Consider the following 16,677-nt stretch of genomic DNA (forward strand, 5'->3'; position numbering starts at 1 on the left):
CTTGCAGGAATATTAAACACGATCTGCAACTGTGCAAGCTCGCTCGGATGCTGAAAGCCCGAATGAATTGTTCACATCGCACTGCCTTCTGTTGCCCAGCTGTTCTTCCATATATTTCGGCTATAGAGCTGCTCTGGGACTGGTTAGAGGCTTCATCGTGGTGTCTGAAGAAGTGAACAAAGGAAGCCAAGGAAGTCTGCTGGGTAGAGGAATATGGAAGGCTAGTATGTTCGGCTCCGTCATTCTTCGGCTTCGCGGTAGTTTTTATGCTTCGCTTCCGTGTTGTGCAATGCACGCTGAAGTCAAGCGCAGTTGATACCAAGAGCCCCTTCAAATTACCAAGTTCATGCATCTCAAGACAGTCAACCGACCCGAATTGTCGACTCGGGCTCCATAACGGTGCCGAAATCTGACTCTTTCGGGCCCGAACGACTACACCTCAGGTCATGAGATGTTTGAGCCAAGCCTGGCCTGCTTCTCCTATACCCGCATGATGGCACGCGCATTCTGCAACGATGCTTGGTGCAGTGCTTGGTGCAAGACGTATGCCTGCTTCTGTGCCACATCAATGCCGTGATCCGATTGACATTGTGCAAGATCTTGGACGGACTCTCTCCATCACACGCGGCTACACTCGTAGTCTGGAACAAACTTGCCTGATCGGACCGAGTGTTCCTATCGGCGAGCTGTGCCCATAATTATTGCCGCCGGATCAATTGCTCTTTTCGAAGTGTGACATACGGTATACGCCCCCACACTGGCTCTCGCTGACCAAAACCCAAGGCTTTGGTATGAGTTGCTCACCAAGAACTCGTAATCGTATAGATGTCATGTTGCATAATGATATCTGAGATAGCTTGGAACAAGTGCCAGAAGCTCTTTAAATTGGATGCCTATATGAAGCATCTGCAATTGTTCTATTTAGCCGTACGAATACGACACGACTCACCGCCCCACAACACCCCATGCGAGATCTTCACTGCTGTGCATAACAAGGAGTGGCAGATATTGTAGCAAGATGTGCCGCGTTTCAGTAACACAGATGACACCAGCAAGTACGGCTTCAAGAGCTGCCGAGATAGCAGTCGTGCTGCTGCTCTATGCTTGGCTTGTTTCTCAAGCCTCAGTAACACAGATAACGTAGCAAGTGTAATCTCAAGCCTGTCGAAGTACTGGCTATGCTGCTCCTCCATTCTCAGTTCGTTCCTAAATTCTCATAGCCCACCATAATGGCAGGCATACTGCTCCTCAGACCACCATATTACCAACCATGCTGCTCGTTGCTCATTCTATTCCTCAACCCTCACTACTGACTGGCTCCGGTCTACTCCCAAACAAAATCTTGTACTTCACAATCTCCACAACTTCGACTGCGCCTTCTTCCTTGCCATCTGCCTTCCTCAACACCGCCAATGGTTTTGCCAATTTCTTGATCTCGCCCGTCATGCGTTGATGTTTTCCAATGTAAAAGTAGACTCTTTTCATCCAAGCTCCGCCATTGGGGTCAGAGATGCCTGGTGTGTAGTGGGGAAACACCAAACGACCGACCTCTGTGGCTGTTGATGGTAGATCTGAAGAAGGGTCTTCATCAGATGCAGTGTTGGTGGGAAAGTTGATTGTTCCTTGGAGTTCGAGAATCGCCAGGCCAGAGGGTGTGTGTAACAGTTGTGGGAGTGGGTTGTTGGGATCTGGAGTCGTTGTTGGTGATGCAGTGATGTTTTTTGATATGTGCACTGGCGTGACTGAAGGCCATGATTGTGTTGACATTGCTTTTGATCAAGTTATGGATGATGCTTTGGATGATTCTGTCGTCGGCTGTGAACTCCTTGAGTGACACTTTCGGTGTTCTGAAAGATTGTGATACGTGATTGGATTTGTCGTAAAGTTGATGTTTCGTGAATGTGGAGGGTCTTTCTGGAGGAAGACGCGTCGCAAACAAATCGCCTTTTCGGGACGATGAATTGGCTTCGCTTTCACAACTCAGATGAGGGGACAATCTCACATCAGGACATCGGATTCAAAATACACAGAACAATACAGTTCATTGCAGGACGAGACTGGAGTATATATCCTTTCCAATTTTTACAGCAAAATCCACCAAAAACGCCTAGTGCCATGCGTCGTCGTAACAGGAGGAGAGAAAATAAGAAAAGCAAAAAGCACCGTAATGTGCAATACAAGCGCTCCTTCTGAGCATGCCGTAGACAGGCAGTATATATCCTCACATGCCCTCTTCCATACTGACATGTCTCCACCAGGGTGAGGCGGTGTTATCCTGAGGACCATTTACCATCTCTTCGGCGTCTCCGACTTGTCTGCGTTCGCTGACTTCTCTAGTCGCGACACGCTTCAACTTCATAGCGCGAGATGCCATGGCCAGACTTATGTTCTGCATAGAGGGCTTCTTTGATGATGAGGCTCTCTGTGGCTGGCGCGTCAATCCTTGGGATGGGAAATCGGATGGCGAGCCTTCGTCAATCATCGGTCTGTCGATGATTGGCTGTAACCATTCATCCCTCATGACTGGTCGTTGTCACTGGAGTGGCTCTGAAGAGGAAGACAGGCGATTCAAGTGGAGGTAGACGTCAGTGCCGTAGCTGCGGATTGTGTTAGCGAAATGTCAAATGTTGCAGGAAAGCACTTGGCACTTACCCCTCCATGCTGATCAACTTCAAATCTCCGCCAAAGTACCGGGCGTATAATCTGGAGATGGGCAATCCGTACCCGAAACCTGCCATTGGCGCCTTGAAGTCGCTCTTGTTGAAATCAGGGTCAAGCGTAGGCGTTCGGTCGACAGTTGTGTACATGTAGGTCCAAACAAGAGGAATGGAGCTTCTTGGAATACCACCGCCCTCGTCTGAAATCTTGATGGTGATGTCTTCCTTTCCTTCGGCTACAACAACTTTTGTGACTGGAAACTCTTCCTTGTCCTGGCCATGAGTTTCGACGACAGCACGAAGAGAGTTCTTGAGAGTTTCGAAAAGCATGTGCGACAAATGGCCGGGCACATACATGAAGTTGAGGTCGGGGTTGCAGACGAGTTGAACCTTTGGCGCATCGAAGAGACCGTAATGATCCTCGCACACGAAGCGTGCGTTCTCGATGGCTTCTTGAGCCAGATCACGGACGTTTGTCTTTGTGCAGATGATGCCGACGTAATTAGGGTCCGAATGGGCTCTTTGATCAGTCAAGGCAATGTGTTGACCAATCAGCATACGGATGCCGATACGGGACATGTAGAAACGGTCGAGGAAAGCCTGAATATTGTGGTCTATTTGCATTCGTTGACGTTTGCGTTTGTATTCGAGAATGCCTTGTGCAACAGTTGTCACGACGCTATCGTGACGGCGTTTGATTTTCTCGAGCGTCTTGGAGAAGCGAGTGTTGAAGTCGTTCAGCTCGGGCGGCCAGTCGTTGGTGTCATCGCCGGCGCTATAGTAACGCTTGAGGGAATTCTTTCTCTCGCCAGTGTCCTTGGTCTTGTGGAGCTGCGAGCGGTACTGGCCCTGGTTGATACTCGGGTTCTTGGTAGCCTCGCTCAATATGCGCGAGTTCTTGCCATTCTGAGGTCTTAGGAGGCGTTCGCGGACTTCGGCCGAAAGCGTGGGCTTGGGTAGAGTGGTGATTTCTTCGAAGGATTGGGCGTACCAGTCTCGTACTCGAGCGATCGAGGGCATCTCGCCCAGTCCATCGGGCAGTTCTTGAAGTTCTTGGACACGATGTGCCAGGCGTATGGGCAGCTCTTCGGACACGAATTGGGAGGCCCGGAACAGAGTGCCTGGATGAGTGGTCAGTAGGGTGATGCAGAATGGTCGAGTCGTGTGATGTTGTCCTTACCGACTGATGGCTTTTCGCCAAACTGGACCATCTGGCGCAGACTCACGCCAGTAGCAGGGAAGTTGGCATAATGGCGGATCGTGTCCATGAGCTCGGTCGACTTTTTCCACGACATGGCTGCGCTTGTCGAGGCCTTGCGGCCAAAAGTCGTTCGTTGGTTGACAAGCTCGCGAGCTCAGGCTACGTGCTGGCAAAGGCTCAGCAAAGAAGGGTTCCGACGTCGAGGTCGCGTGTGGTATAGCAATTATGGAGGGAATCAAAGACGAGCCGTGAGTCAACGGTGCTCACGGCTTGTGTGTGTGTGTGCACCGGAAATCAATCGTCAGAGACCCCACAGACCGCAACCCCAGCTCCATCCCGCCGAACGCCATCCACCTCACCTTCACGTGCCGAGGCTGTCGCTCGGCCGATTCTTTTTCGTTTATTTCGACCTTCTCCTCACCACACGGAACATAATTCCAGACCGAGCTGTTGACCTGCGCTATATCCAGCTCTATCATGCCACAGCACACTTCTGCATTGCCAACTGCTGCGTCGCTCGGACACCATGGCCGAAACCGGACGCTCTTCACAAGCGCGGACCATGTCTTTCTGCATTCAGAGAGGCAGTCTTGCAGAACATTTGGCCTGCTTCTTGGATGATTGCCATCAAAGCAATGATACTCTTGCTGAACAATAGTATACCTTCTTCTTCTACTACGCACCGCTCTATGGTGCCAATTAACCCAAGCCAATAGACTCAACTCTTATGTAGATGCTCTAGAAAAGTACAAGGGCGCACTTCTAGCGCTATTGATACTCCTCATCCTGACCACTGCACATTCTATCCTTCCTCCTGCCTGATCTTGTTCCTCTGAAGGGGAAGATCCACGCTGACCTTTGAGCTCCCTACTACGAGCAATCGTCTTCAAGTCTGACATACTCTTCGCGCCTCTCAACGAGCGAGCACGACTAAGTAGAGACTTTCTCCGACTAGGTCTTGAATTTCGAGATTGCCCGTCGTTTTGCTCGCGCTCGGCTTCCTGCACCAGATTGCTTGTTTGGTCCTCAATGGGTGTGGGAGTTGAGTGTCTACGACGACGAAGCACTGTCAATCCATCATCGGTAGCCAGGGCTCGAGCTAGTAACCTCGAAGCCACTTGATGCACACGTCCACGAAAGTCAGACTGTCTTCGTCGCTTTTGGTCTCCGTAGAACGACGGGTCATCCTCTGTATCGGCGCATCCAGCCTCGTCCACTTGACACTCGCGTTGAGGAACATTGAGAATATCAAACTCAGTAGTAGTCTCGATGATGGTGAGATTGTTCAAGACGTTTGTGGCTTTCCTCTTGTCGGTTGAAGCCTTCACGCTGGGATTTTGATAGCGTACCGACGGCTTGACCAGGACTGGACGGTGCAGTAGCGGAGCGGAGTGAATTCGTTTCCTGTAGACACGAAAACAACAGAAATAAGCAAAAAGCAAACGCAGATGTTTCGAGAGCCATAGGCTTGTTCATTGGAAAGAGCAATAGATCTGCTTTTCTTTGTGCATTCCATAAGAGGAAATGAACAAAACGAAAAATGGCTAGAGACGCCTGAGTATAGGGTTGACAGAAGAGAAGACGAAACCAAAAACACACATGCCCAAATCCTGCAAATGACTCTTTTACTCGTCAAAGACATAAAGTGATATCATATTTGACACATGGAAAGGGAATAAAGTAAGGCATGGGGAAGTGAAGTAAGACAGGCAAAGAGACAAGGAGATGTTCATGGTCACCTTCGTCCAATACTGCCGTCTCTGCTCGACACCCTGGATCCCGTGCTCTGCCTTTTCATCAACCGACTGTCGCGATCATTGGGACTGTGCTTCTCACTTGGCAGTGCCGAAAGCACATCGCCAGCGGAGTCTTTAACACCTAGTCCCAAGTGTCGGCCAGTCTTCTGGTCAATCTTGAACTCAATGTACTGTTGGGCGGCTCGTGACAATGGTATAGGCGCAGGCTGCGTTGGGATCTCTGCTCCATTCTGGAGCAAGAGCTCGGCAACGGGAAAGGGTTTTCTAAGAGGGGTAGGAGTGGTTGGACGTGGAGGTGGTACTGACGGACTCAGACCCGGTGGTGTTGACAAAGTTGACGACCCGCTACGTTGCTGCACAAATGAGCTGGACGGAGACGCGGGATCTGCAGCCGCAAGGGCAAGGAACACTGCGTGTGTCCCACGCGAACGATCTGTAGCATTGGGGTTCGCGCGCAATGCAAGAGCATACAACACTTGCTGTATGTTGTTCTGTTTGATACTGACAAGTAGCGTATCGTCTGGACTCTTGAAATGCGCCATGGCATCGGTAGAGCTTTGAACGTACAATCTGTCGCTGTACTTGCCCGTGATGAAGTGTAGACGTTGCTCTCTGGTCACATTAGGACCTGGCTTGAGGAAAGCATCGAGCTTGGCCTCCCAAACCATGTTGCTAACACGGTTGCCGACAAGCATGAGCAGCTCAATGATGTCTGGTGTGAATGCAGAGGTATCAAGGGTCAAAGATCGCACTTTGGAAATGTGCGTACCCAAAGATCTGTGAATACCACTGCACTCGATACACAAGATTATGCCGAGGTTGATGGACACCCATTCGACCTTCTGGTCCGAGTTGCAATCAGCGCAATATTTGTTGCCAGCATCAGCTTCCCGTATCTGGTTCAAGAGTGCTGAGGGCGTTTCATTATCGGGCTTCATATATGTTGGCTTATCACCCGTTGTTGCGTGACGCGACACAATCTTGCTTGAAGAACTGATATACGATGAAGTCGCATTGGTCGATGCTCGTTGGGAGGAGAATGGTGTCGTCTTTCCAGTTAAGACGGCAGCAATGGTGTTGCGGGTAGAACTGACTTTTTCGGTGCTTGGCGTGCCAGTAGATGGTCTAGATTCAAAGGCGCTCTGAAGTGCATTGTTGATCGAGGCAATCCATGACTTCATGTCTTCTTCCGATGGAGCTTGGTAGACACGAGTATATTGTGGTGTGATGACCTCAAAACAGAAACGCCTGTCGGCGTTGCGTGCTTCTCTCACCGATGCGACTCGCAAGTCGATGGGATCCATGTGCAAATCGAGCTTGTCTTTCCAGTTGGCATATTCAGACAGCTTACCCTGATCAAGAACTATCCAAAATCTTTCTTTGTTAGTGAATGAATGACATGTGGTGCAGAGAATACTCACTTATGCCATCCAGCTTTGTTCATGATGGGATCCACATGACTGCCGGGCCGGCTCAAAGACCAAAGTAGTCCTTCTTTCTTGAACTGACCTGCACCTGCTACAGCAGAAGCAGAATTGTCTTTCTCCTCTAGGTCTCTAATACCTTTAAACTTGTTGCTCGTGTTTCTAACAGGCAATGCGCCGTTCGAGCTAGGGCTAGTAGAAGAGGTGATGCTAGACGGAAAACCATTGGATGCCGAAGGAGAAGTCGACATGATCGAATTTCGTGGTGCGGAAATGATGCTGCTCGCGCGATCGACATGAGTGGCATTGGAGCCATTGAAAACCGATGGCGGGCTCTCTATTTCTGGTGATTTGGCGTTGTTCGTCTCCAAGGCTCGTCTCTTTTCCTCGCGTTCCGTGCGTTGCAACTGGAACTCCATATCGGCTTGTGAAACCTCACGGGTCAAGGCTTCTAGTTGTGGCAGCATCTCTTCGACTTTTTTGGCCGTGGTAAGATATCCTCGAGCCTGTGCGGATGCGTATTTTGTGAGTTGAGAAAGTACTTCTTGCTCTTTCCGGCCACCATTGAGGTCGTGCATGAAAGAGGAGTAATCGAATCGCTTCAGCTCGAAGGTGCGTCGCTTGGCTTGGTATTTGGCATCGCTCTCGGCGCGCTTTTTCTCCTTGAGTGACTCGGAGCGCTGACCGAGGTACTTGCTAACATAGGCATAGTAGTCCTTACTCTCTTCGTCAAAGTCACGCCTCTTGGACTCTGCTTGTTTGATGTCGAGACTGTAGAGCTTGTTGATGGGCTCAATTATGAGTTTCTGGAGGTTTGCGTTATTTTGGCGCTCGTAAAGCAGGATTTCTCTAGCAATAGAATCGAAGTAGTGCTCGAGAGCGGGACGGACGGCATTTGCGTTCGAATTAGAAGCCTCTCTAAGCGCATCCATGAAAGCAGAGTGGGCGTCGTTACTGGCAGTTTGTGCGGCTTGTGCAGCTTCGGCAGCTCTCAAGACCTTCTTCATACGAGATCTCATTGTGCCAGTCTTTTGCTCCAGGGCTCGCATTGTCGCTCTGAACACAGGACCATCCTCGCTGGCACTAGCATCCTCGGCTGGGCGACCAACACAACTAATGTCAACCTTGGGCGGAGGCAGGGGCCCTCCATTTGTCATTGACGGAACAAGGCCAAGACCGTACTCTGGTATCGCATCGAACATGGGCGAGGAAGGCTCACGGAAATCGCGGTAGTCTTTGGGGTCGCCGGGGTCGGAATCACTGACAGCGCTGACTCTGGATTCGATAGATTGGGAGGATGGCACTCTAAGCCTGGGAGGGGACAAGGTGGGGGAATTTAACCAGCGCTGTGTATCTATAGAAGTGTCAGAATAAATACAGAAGAGTGAGGGAGACAAGTGCCTTACTAGTCACCCAGAACGAGAAGCTGGCTAGCGTCTCGAGACGATGAGCCCGCGAGTTATACTCGACAAACTGCCAGGGTCTATTAGCAACTCATTTTGAATAATAGCGGCAGGGACAGTCATACACTGCAGGTGTTGCGCCAGCCTCCGCCATAGTCTTCGGACTGTTTTGGAGGCCTCCACTTCCAGGACCACTGAAATTGTACCGATGGGACACCGCCTGTGCTGTAGTCACCCACCAGCTCGACATTAGGATTTTTGTGTATATTAGGATCAAAATGGAAGCCGCGTGTGACGAGCTGATCAATCTCTTTTGCTTTCGAGCCAATAACATAGGTCAAGCCGCACAGCTGAGTGTCTGAAGCGGGGACTCCAGTTGGAGCAATGACATGGTCGCCGATTGTGTTGGTTGGAGCGGAATTGGACTGACGCAGGACGCATGTGAAATTGAAAGTAAGCTCTTCATCGTTGGCCAGGCGCAAGAGGAAGGAGGGAGAGAGGATGGAAGGGGGTTCAGGATCCTGTGGACCGTCAGCAAGTGTCTTCAGAGCTTATGGACAGCGGGTCTAAGTACCTGGACGTAATCGACGGGAGTGTTGTCGCCAGTGTCGCGCTTTGCCTGGTAGCGCGTGGCAGGAAAGGAGTTTGGGGTGAGCGAGACGAGGGTGCGACCACGCGAGTTGGTAATGTTGACGTTTGCGATCGAGACTGGGAAGGGGAAAGAATGTTAGAAGCAGATGATGGCAGAAGAGGCAAGCTGGACACACATCTCGTCTGGTCTCTGAAATAGACGGGAGAAGCATCGTCAGGTCGGCTTCCTACGTTGCCCATGCTGCGAGCAGGGCGGGCGCGCCCCCAGCGCCTAGCGATAAGGTCAAAAGGTCGAGAATATTGTGTTCGGGATGAGCGATGTATATCGAGTGCGATGAGCGAACAATGCGAATGCGCGGGCGGTGGTTGCTATGTATATACGGTTGGGATGCAGATGAGATGTCGATATGATTGGCGAAGAATTACACTCGAGAGGGGCGCAGGCAGAGGCAGCACTTGTTGCGCGCAGACAACAAGACCAAGACGAAATTAAAGTAACGCTATGAGTATGCTGCAAAGGATGAGAGGATGCGAAATTGAAGTCGAGGGCGCTGTTGATTCAGGCGCAACCATGTGCTGGCTAAAGGTAACCAACCTACTCCACAGCCAAAGCACGGTATGCGGCCGTCATGCTTTGTCTGCAAACTCCTGAACCACCGTTGCCAAACTCTAAATTTGATGCCATCTATAGATTTCCGTCCTTCGTGACGCCGCCACGGCCTACCATCATGGCACCATGCCACCACTTCGTGCATCTTCTCTGAATCCCAAATGCTCAAACATTGACCGCTTTGCTTGAACCCTGTTGTTGGAGCAGATGCGCCATGGAGGCAGTGCTCGGTAATAAGTGCTTTGGCCATGTGCATCTTGAAAAATGTCTCTGCCTTCTGTGATGATCCCCCAAACATCTTGGTTGACCATGTTTTCATCATCCTTTTCTCTTGCTCCGGGCCCCGCTTCCAGCCAACTGTGTTTCAGCTTTTCGCTGATGCCTCGCGCCCGTACCGCACGTCCCTCGATCCTCGTGCCCCGGCCGCCCACTCTCTGTGCATCCTCCTCCTCGCCCACTTGCACGTCTTGACTCCTTGACCAACGCGCCGTCTGCCAGACGATTGCTAAAATGCACTCTTTAACGTGTATGGCCTCACCAAGACATCGCCAATGTAGATCGTCTTCTCCAATCACAAGCCGAGGTGCCTCGGCCAAGCATGGCGGGGACCTTTCCAACCGCCCTAAGAGTAGCACCTTCTGTGTAAACCACTTCTTCAATATTGACCTTCCTATCTCCTTTCTCATAGTTGTCAACCAACAGTGAACATTATGCCTCCCTTCTATGATGCCACCACCGTCACCTCGACAGGTACTCACACGTATACCGCAAACTTTCCAAAGGACTACTGCATTGGCTCAGGTATCACTTCTTCCTCGACTGACAATTGTTGTTCATCCCATGTTTCTTATAACACTATCGTCTAGTTCCTCATGGCGGATACATCACTTCATGCTTCATGCGCGTAGCCCAGCTACACTTTGCCACGACCTTGGCCAAGCAGAACCAACCACATATCATGTCCATGCATCTAGAATTCCTCAGACGGACTAGCATTGGACCTGCTCAATTCAACGTCAGAGATGTCAAATTAGGCAAAGGTACCTCTATCATCCATGTGACTCTATTCCAAGATGGTGGCGATCGCGAAGAAGTCGCTGCCTACATCACGAACAGCAACCTTGCCACAGAAGAAGGCACTTCCTTTCCTACAGGCTGGAAACTGGAACCTGCGGCTCCACCCGCTGACGTCTCCGCGCTGAAAGCCGGCACCGACGATGCTTGGAAAGAGCAGAAATCCATGCCCTTCGCCATCTTCCGCCGCGCCAGTCAACATGTCAACTTCTACTTCCCCAGACAAGGTCAACGTATGCGCAGTCTAGCGGATCAGTGGATGTGCTTCAGCAACGGCGAGCGATTTACAAATTCTAGCCTGGGCTATGTATCCGACATGTTTCCTCAAATTCTCGAGAGCTATCGTACAGGTAGCGACCCCTATGCCGTCGAACCTCTACGTGATCCCGAGGAGATCAACAAATTGGCCGCCCAGCAAAAGGGCTTCTCATCCGCCTGGTATCCGACTCTGCTATTGAATCTTGACGTCAAGAAACTCTTGCCTGAGGAGGGTGTCGAGTTTTTATTCCTCAGGGTTCGCGCAAAACAGATCAAGAATGGCAGATATGATCTGGAAGTCATCATCATGGACGATGCTGGAGATATCGTGGCCCTTAGCCACCACATTTGCATGATCATGTCCGCAGAGAGAAATTTGCAAGCAAGATCGAAGCCTGCAAACAAGCTCTAGTTGATGATAAGACGTATTCATGTTGGTGCACGGAAATATTCTCAAGTACATGTTGTGATGAATAGTCGTCATGTCACGGGCGTTTGAGCTACGTAACATTGCCGTCTTCGAATCAGTCGTATTCTGACTCAACGGCATCAACTGTACACCAAATCCGACATTTTATGGATCAACATAATCTTAAGAACCTTCTTCTTCAATGCGCGTCTTGATTGTTGGTTGCATTCCAGATTATGAGGTATCATCCTATTCGCGACAGGGTCGTACCATCGACGATATGCCGCAGAACTTCACCGTCTTGAACTTATAAGGTCAAGCAGCGGAAGTCGAACTTTTACTGCAAGCTAAGATCGTCCCAAGTTGGGACTCCCAACACGCTCAAAGATATTCTTCTTTCTAGCACATTCGAGACTGCCGCAAAGCTGGCTGCAACGTTGCAGATCGAATGAGAGTAGAAGGTTCGCTCGTCATCTGCACCGACGGGATCTGCTTGTAGCGAGCTTGGCAGCCAGCTGCTGCGTGCGCACAACCCTCATGTCGTGAGAATACGATTGAGAAGTCACCCTGAGCTAGCAAACTCGACCTGGGGTATCGGGTACTGCACTTGAGGATTCCGAATCAAGAGTGATCGGCCAAAAACCGACGTGTGCTCTCTCCTACGAATCCTATCAACCAACTTCAACGTATCTCATACGGCTCCACGGAGGCTTCTGTTCGAGCACATCGGCAATCCTGGATTTGCTCAAGCTTCATGGATTCTGCTTTGCCCAGACATTGATGCATGCATGTGGTCGGCAAGGGTTATCCTTCGAGGTTGGTACATATCCCACGCGGGCATCTTTAGGCGTTTGGCCCCGAGGACATATTTCTCCATCTTCGGCCGTGGCGGTCGTTCAATATGATTGGAGGAATTACTGACTCGATATCGATGCTGGAACTCTCCACAAAGTCATCATCAATGTTGTTGTAAGCTCTGAATGCTTTGGAAAAATTTGAGCGCTTAAAGCGGACATCTTGCACCTCCATGGTTGACAACACTTGGATATACGTGATCGTCAAGATGGCAAGCATCGCCGTGCTTCCTGGGGCATATCTTCATGCAGCTTGGCTCGTGCCCAAAGCAGCCACATCGACGCCACCAATGCGGAGTGAGAACGACTCAGCGACCCCCGAGTAATAGCACCAATTAACGTTTGATCGTCGCCCGCATTCGTCCACGATACCACCGTACTCCGCACATGTCACGAGCATTCCTCCATCGAAGAGTTTAGCCAGATATAGCCGACGGAGATATAACTTTCCGTCGAGGACAAAGATAGGTATAAACACTCATTCCCCAGAATACCATCCCCACAACCCCAGTTCACCCCCAGACCCGCTAGACCCGCCTCCACACGTTCTTATCCACCCAGCCAGATCCTCCATGGACTCGACGGTAGAGAAGGGCGCTGCCCAACACCTAGAGCACGCATCTGACACATCTGGAGACCTTCACCATGATTCGAAAGGTCTTGCCGTTGCTTTCGAGGAGGGCAAGGACGCTGGCCTGAGTGAAGCTCACCTCTGCAGCGACGAAGACAACAAACGCATTCTACGAAAGACTGATATATGGATGCTTTCGCTGCTCTGTATGGTCTACTTCCTCCAATCGGCTGATAAAGGGTAAGATAGACACACATGACAAACTATAAGGAGTAGCGACTGACTCAAGCAATAGTATTATCGGTCTTACAGCCGTCTATGGACTCAAGAAGGACGCACACCTCAAGGGCAACGACTACTCCAACATTGGCAACATTGGTTACTACGCACAGCTTGCTGTTCAGCCCATCGCTGCTTGGGTACTCGTCAAGCTGCGATACCGACAAGTTTTGCCCGTCATCATTACCTGCTGGGGTATCTCAGTCGCTGGTGGTCTCGCTGGTTCTCGCAACTATGCCGGTCTCCTAGCCTCACGCTTCTTCTTGGGTGCCTTTGAAGCTGCAGTCGTACCTCTGTTCTCAATGATCACTATCGCCTTCTACAGACGCTCAGAACAGCCTTTCCGTGTTGCTTGCTGGTACAGCTGCTACGGCCTGAGCACTCTCATTAGCGCCCCCATCGTCTATGGCTTTGGTCGCATCCACTCATCCACACTCTACCGCTACCAGGTGGTCTACCTCTTCTTTGGTCTCTTGACTATCTGTATCGGACTCATTACCTACTGGTGGGCACACGACAGCCCTGGAGAGGCCCGCTATCTGTCTCCTGAAGATCGCCTCAAGGCTGTTGACCGTCTTAAAGCCAATCAGCAAGGTATCGTCTCCCACAAGTTCAACTGGAAGCAAGTCATCGAAGCCTTCACCGAATTGAAGTACTGGCTCTTCATGGTAATGGTGATAAGTGTGAATGCAGGTGCTTCCGTGTCATCTGTCTTTGGCTCTATCATTCTTCAAAACCTCGCTGGTTTCACCCCTGATCAGGCGGTGCTGCTCAACATGCCATCTGGAGCACTCCAGTTCGTTTCGATTCTCGGCGCTTCTTATCTCGCATACCGCTTCAAGCGCAAGTCTCCATTCTTGCTCGGTCTTGTGTCTATCGTGATTGTAGGAGTTGCTTTGATGGTTGCACTACCAAAGACCAAGGCCAACAAGGGCGGTCTGCTTGCTGGATACTACCTCATTGCTTTCGTGTACGCCATCAACCCTCTCCTTATTTCCTGGATGGGTGGCAACTGTGCTGGACAGACCAAGAAAGCCATTTACTACACCTCGTTCAACGCTGGTAACGCCATTGGCAACATCATCACTCCCTACATCTTTGACTCCAAGTTCGCACCTCAATACGTAAGTTAGCCAACGTTAAAATCTTCGCAAAGGCATGAATGGCTAACAAAATATCCAGCACAATGCACTCAAGGGCATTCTGGTCATCTGGATCATCCTCTGGGCAGTTGTAGTAGCCCAGATCGTGAACATCACCTGGTGCCAGAAGAAGAAGGGTAACCAGCGCGAGGCAGCCGGTCTGCCCCGAACCTTCGAGGACTACTCCATGACTGACAAGTTCCACGAAGCTGGCGCAGAGGTTCACGGCGAGAACGGTCTGCAAGATATGACGGATAAGCAGAACCTTTACTTCTCTTATTTGCTGTAAAGAGGCTGGTAGTATAGGTCTGTTGTGCCTTGGGACATGTAATTATTGTTTGCCAGCCTCCGTTTAGATGAATGTTTATGATTTCAACGATTTACTACCATGTTCCGATTCAGACTATCGTTCCTTCCTTGAGTGACTCGCTCTGTTCGCATAGATCGTTCTTTCCCTTAGCCTGCAAGATTGGGACGCGCGTGCCCTGTGTCCATGTAACTCAAATGGCAGCCGAAACAGCAGTTTCCAGGCCGTGTTACTTTATTACTCCATGTATCTACATGGTGGAGGGGGTGCTGCTGATAAACAAAACTTTGTGTTTCACAAGGAGATCAGAAATGAATATTAGCTGCTGATACAGTCTAGTAAAAAATATGATGACTTTCAGAAGCAACGGAGTAAATATGGCTTCGTAGATTCAATGTCAACGGCACTAAGTATAGCACGGTTTCTAGAACTAGCGTAGACCAAATATTATACGCACTCTAGCATTCAGCCTCAGCATAAGCAATTCTCTGTCCAGCGATAGCACCCGAGAAGCCCGAATTCTGGCAGTAAGTACCCTTGACTGTAATAGCATAGTGGGTCTCGTCATCGACAACAGTAGTCGTTGTGCCGTTACAAGTAACACTGGCAGAAACCTGACTGACGCTTGCCTGGCTTCCAGAAGAGCTGCTTCCACTACCAGCTGCCGAAGGTGCCAGCACACCAGCAGAACAGGCCGCATAAGCATTACTCTCAATACGTGTTCCGTTGGCAGTAGTGAAAGTGACTGTGCTGATTTCTTCCGCAGAGGCGCTTGCTCCATCGTTGTCTGCTGCACAAGTGGTAGCTGCAGCGGCTTTTCTCTCATTTTGAACGGATTGTTCATTTGATGCGTCTGCTACTGTCGCGTTTGTTACAATAGTGACTTGACCTGCTGCATTGGCAATGGCGGTCGAGTTTGCATTGCCGGTCGAGGCAGTAGAGCTATCGCTCGTTGTATCTTGAGCAGCACCCGCAGCACTAGTTAGAAGGTAAGTTGTCTGTTCCTCCATGCCGAGAGTATGCTGCTCTTTACCTCGATGCATTACCACTTGCAAATGTGGTGGTGACAATTGTAGTTCCATTAGCAGATCCAGTAGCACTGCTCATAGAATTTCCATCGGGAACTTGATTGGAATTTGTAACAGTTGTGATTTGAGAAGACGTGGTATCGTTCTTATGAAAATTGCCAAAGAAGGAGACGAGAGTACCTTCTACAGCAGCTTTGGGAATGTTCCAGTTGAAGCCAGCGTAATTGATCTGAGAGAGCGGAGTCGAGCCATGTGGGACGTTGAGTTGGAAGGTCTTATCCAGAGGGACGCACTTGTCGGCAGTTGCTTTACTGGTTGCTGGCACAGCTAAGACCTGGGAAAGTGATGCAAGGGCGAGGATGGTAAGTGTGGATTTCATGTTTCCTGGTGTGGCACGTCAAAGAGAAGGACAACCTTTCGCTGCATGAGCTACCGGGTTATATAGCCACCTACTCTACCGCCCCGAAGAAGAACAGGGCAAGGCACATGTATTAATTCATTGTATTGATCGGAAGCACAAGGATCGTGCAAACACCGTGCTCTCTCCGTGGAGGGCTCTCGTCTGTTTCTTCCCATACTCCGAGAGGGTCGCTAGCTGGGGGTTTGCAGCAACGGCAACATAGCTACTCAGACTCAAGGATTACAGATGTCTTTCTACAAATAGATATCAACAAGTGAAAGGGTAAATAAGGGAAACATGCTTGCCATGCTTCTGCAACTCAGAGCAACCCACTGTCCAGTTGATGCTGTGTGGGCACAGCGGCGAGCTTTTCGCGTGTCGCGAGTATGTGTAATTCTCTTGCCGGTGATGATGCACCTAAGTGGAGACTAGAAAGCATCTATAGCGACTTAAGGTTTTCGTCCATTTGAGCCTCGGAGGTTTATATTCAATCGAGATGAATTATGATTGTACTCTATTCTGGTTGGGGCATCGTGTGTTCAGACTTCGAGGTTGGCTGTATTGCTCCATTGTTAAGTATTTCCTCTGGTAGAGTCCTGGCGAGAGTCATCATGTTTACCGAATCCGCGGTTACCGGAAGTCTGACGAGTGTCACTAGAGACTGTGCACTTCGCCCCATGATGATCTACAAGCGCCAGCAAACGGTAACGGG

At 50.2% G+C, this 16,677-nt stretch overlaps 7 protein-coding genes across 7 annotated transcripts; 2 read left to right on the forward strand and 5 right to left on the reverse strand.

Annotated features, from left to right (window-relative positions):
* Positions 1-1,308: 1,308 nt before the first annotated feature.
* On the reverse strand, positions 1,309-1,692 carry M437DRAFT_9447 (uncharacterized protein; the record flags this gene model as incomplete). The annotated part of the gene is made up of 1 exon (XM_041029087.1): positions 1,309-1,692. A coding segment is annotated over one exon (384 nt), but the record flags the coding sequence as incomplete, so codon positions are not given.
* An 841-nt stretch (positions 1,693-2,533) lies between these two features.
* On the reverse strand, positions 2,534-3,952 carry M437DRAFT_75109 (pyruvate dehydrogenase kinase-like protein; the record flags this gene model as incomplete). The annotated part of the gene is made up of 3 exons (XM_041026357.1): positions 2,534-2,597; positions 2,653-3,778; positions 3,838-3,952. 3 exons carry the CDS (start codon positions 3,950-3,952, stop codon positions 2,534-2,536), a joined length of 1,305 nt encoding a protein of 434 aa, XP_040880250.1.
* Positions 3,953-4,583: 631 nt separating this feature from the next.
* Positions 4,584-5,300, reverse strand: M437DRAFT_47690 (uncharacterized protein; the record flags this gene model as incomplete). The annotated part of the gene is made up of 1 exon (XM_041021506.1): positions 4,584-5,300. A coding segment is annotated over one exon (717 nt), but the record flags the coding sequence as incomplete, so codon positions are not given.
* A 293-nt stretch (positions 5,301-5,593) lies between these two features.
* Positions 5,594-9,273, reverse strand: M437DRAFT_48068 (centaurin-beta-2; the record flags this gene model as incomplete). Its single annotated transcript, XM_041021588.1, has 7 exons — positions 5,594-5,879; positions 5,946-6,989; positions 7,037-8,393; positions 8,446-8,512; positions 8,568-8,963; positions 9,017-9,150; positions 9,210-9,273. The coding sequence occupies 7 exons, from the start codon at positions 9,271-9,273 to the stop codon at positions 5,594-5,596; spliced, it is 3,348 nt and encodes a 1,115-aa protein (XP_040880252.1).
* A 1,080-nt stretch (positions 9,274-10,353) lies between these two features.
* M437DRAFT_47652 (uncharacterized protein) lies at positions 10,354-11,387 on the forward strand (the record flags this gene model as incomplete). Its single annotated transcript, XM_041021497.1, has 2 exons — positions 10,354-10,444; positions 10,510-11,387. The coding sequence occupies 2 exons, from the start codon at positions 10,354-10,356 to the stop codon at positions 11,385-11,387; spliced, it is 969 nt and encodes a 322-aa protein (XP_040880253.1).
* Positions 11,388-12,810: 1,423 nt separating this feature from the next.
* Positions 12,811-14,519, forward strand: M437DRAFT_47892 (MFS general substrate transporter; the record flags this gene model as incomplete). The annotated part of the gene is made up of 3 exons (XM_041021547.1): positions 12,811-13,049; positions 13,105-14,212; positions 14,271-14,519. 3 exons carry the CDS (start codon positions 12,811-12,813, stop codon positions 14,517-14,519), a joined length of 1,596 nt encoding a protein of 531 aa, XP_040880254.1.
* A 476-nt stretch (positions 14,520-14,995) lies between these two features.
* Positions 14,996-15,944, reverse strand: M437DRAFT_47910 (uncharacterized protein; the record flags this gene model as incomplete). The annotated part of the gene is made up of 2 exons (XM_041021552.1): positions 14,996-15,515; positions 15,571-15,944. The coding sequence occupies 2 exons, from the start codon at positions 15,942-15,944 to the stop codon at positions 14,996-14,998; spliced, it is 894 nt and encodes a 297-aa protein (XP_040880255.1).
* Between the last annotated feature and the right edge of the window lie 733 nt (positions 15,945-16,677).

This window comes from Aureobasidium melanogenum (assembly GCF_000721775.1).
Source record: "Aureobasidium melanogenum CBS 110374 unplaced genomic scaffold scaffold_9, whole genome shotgun sequence".
In the NCBI taxonomy this organism is placed as follows: domain Eukaryota; kingdom Fungi; phylum Ascomycota; class Dothideomycetes; order Dothideales; family Saccotheciaceae; genus Aureobasidium; species Aureobasidium melanogenum.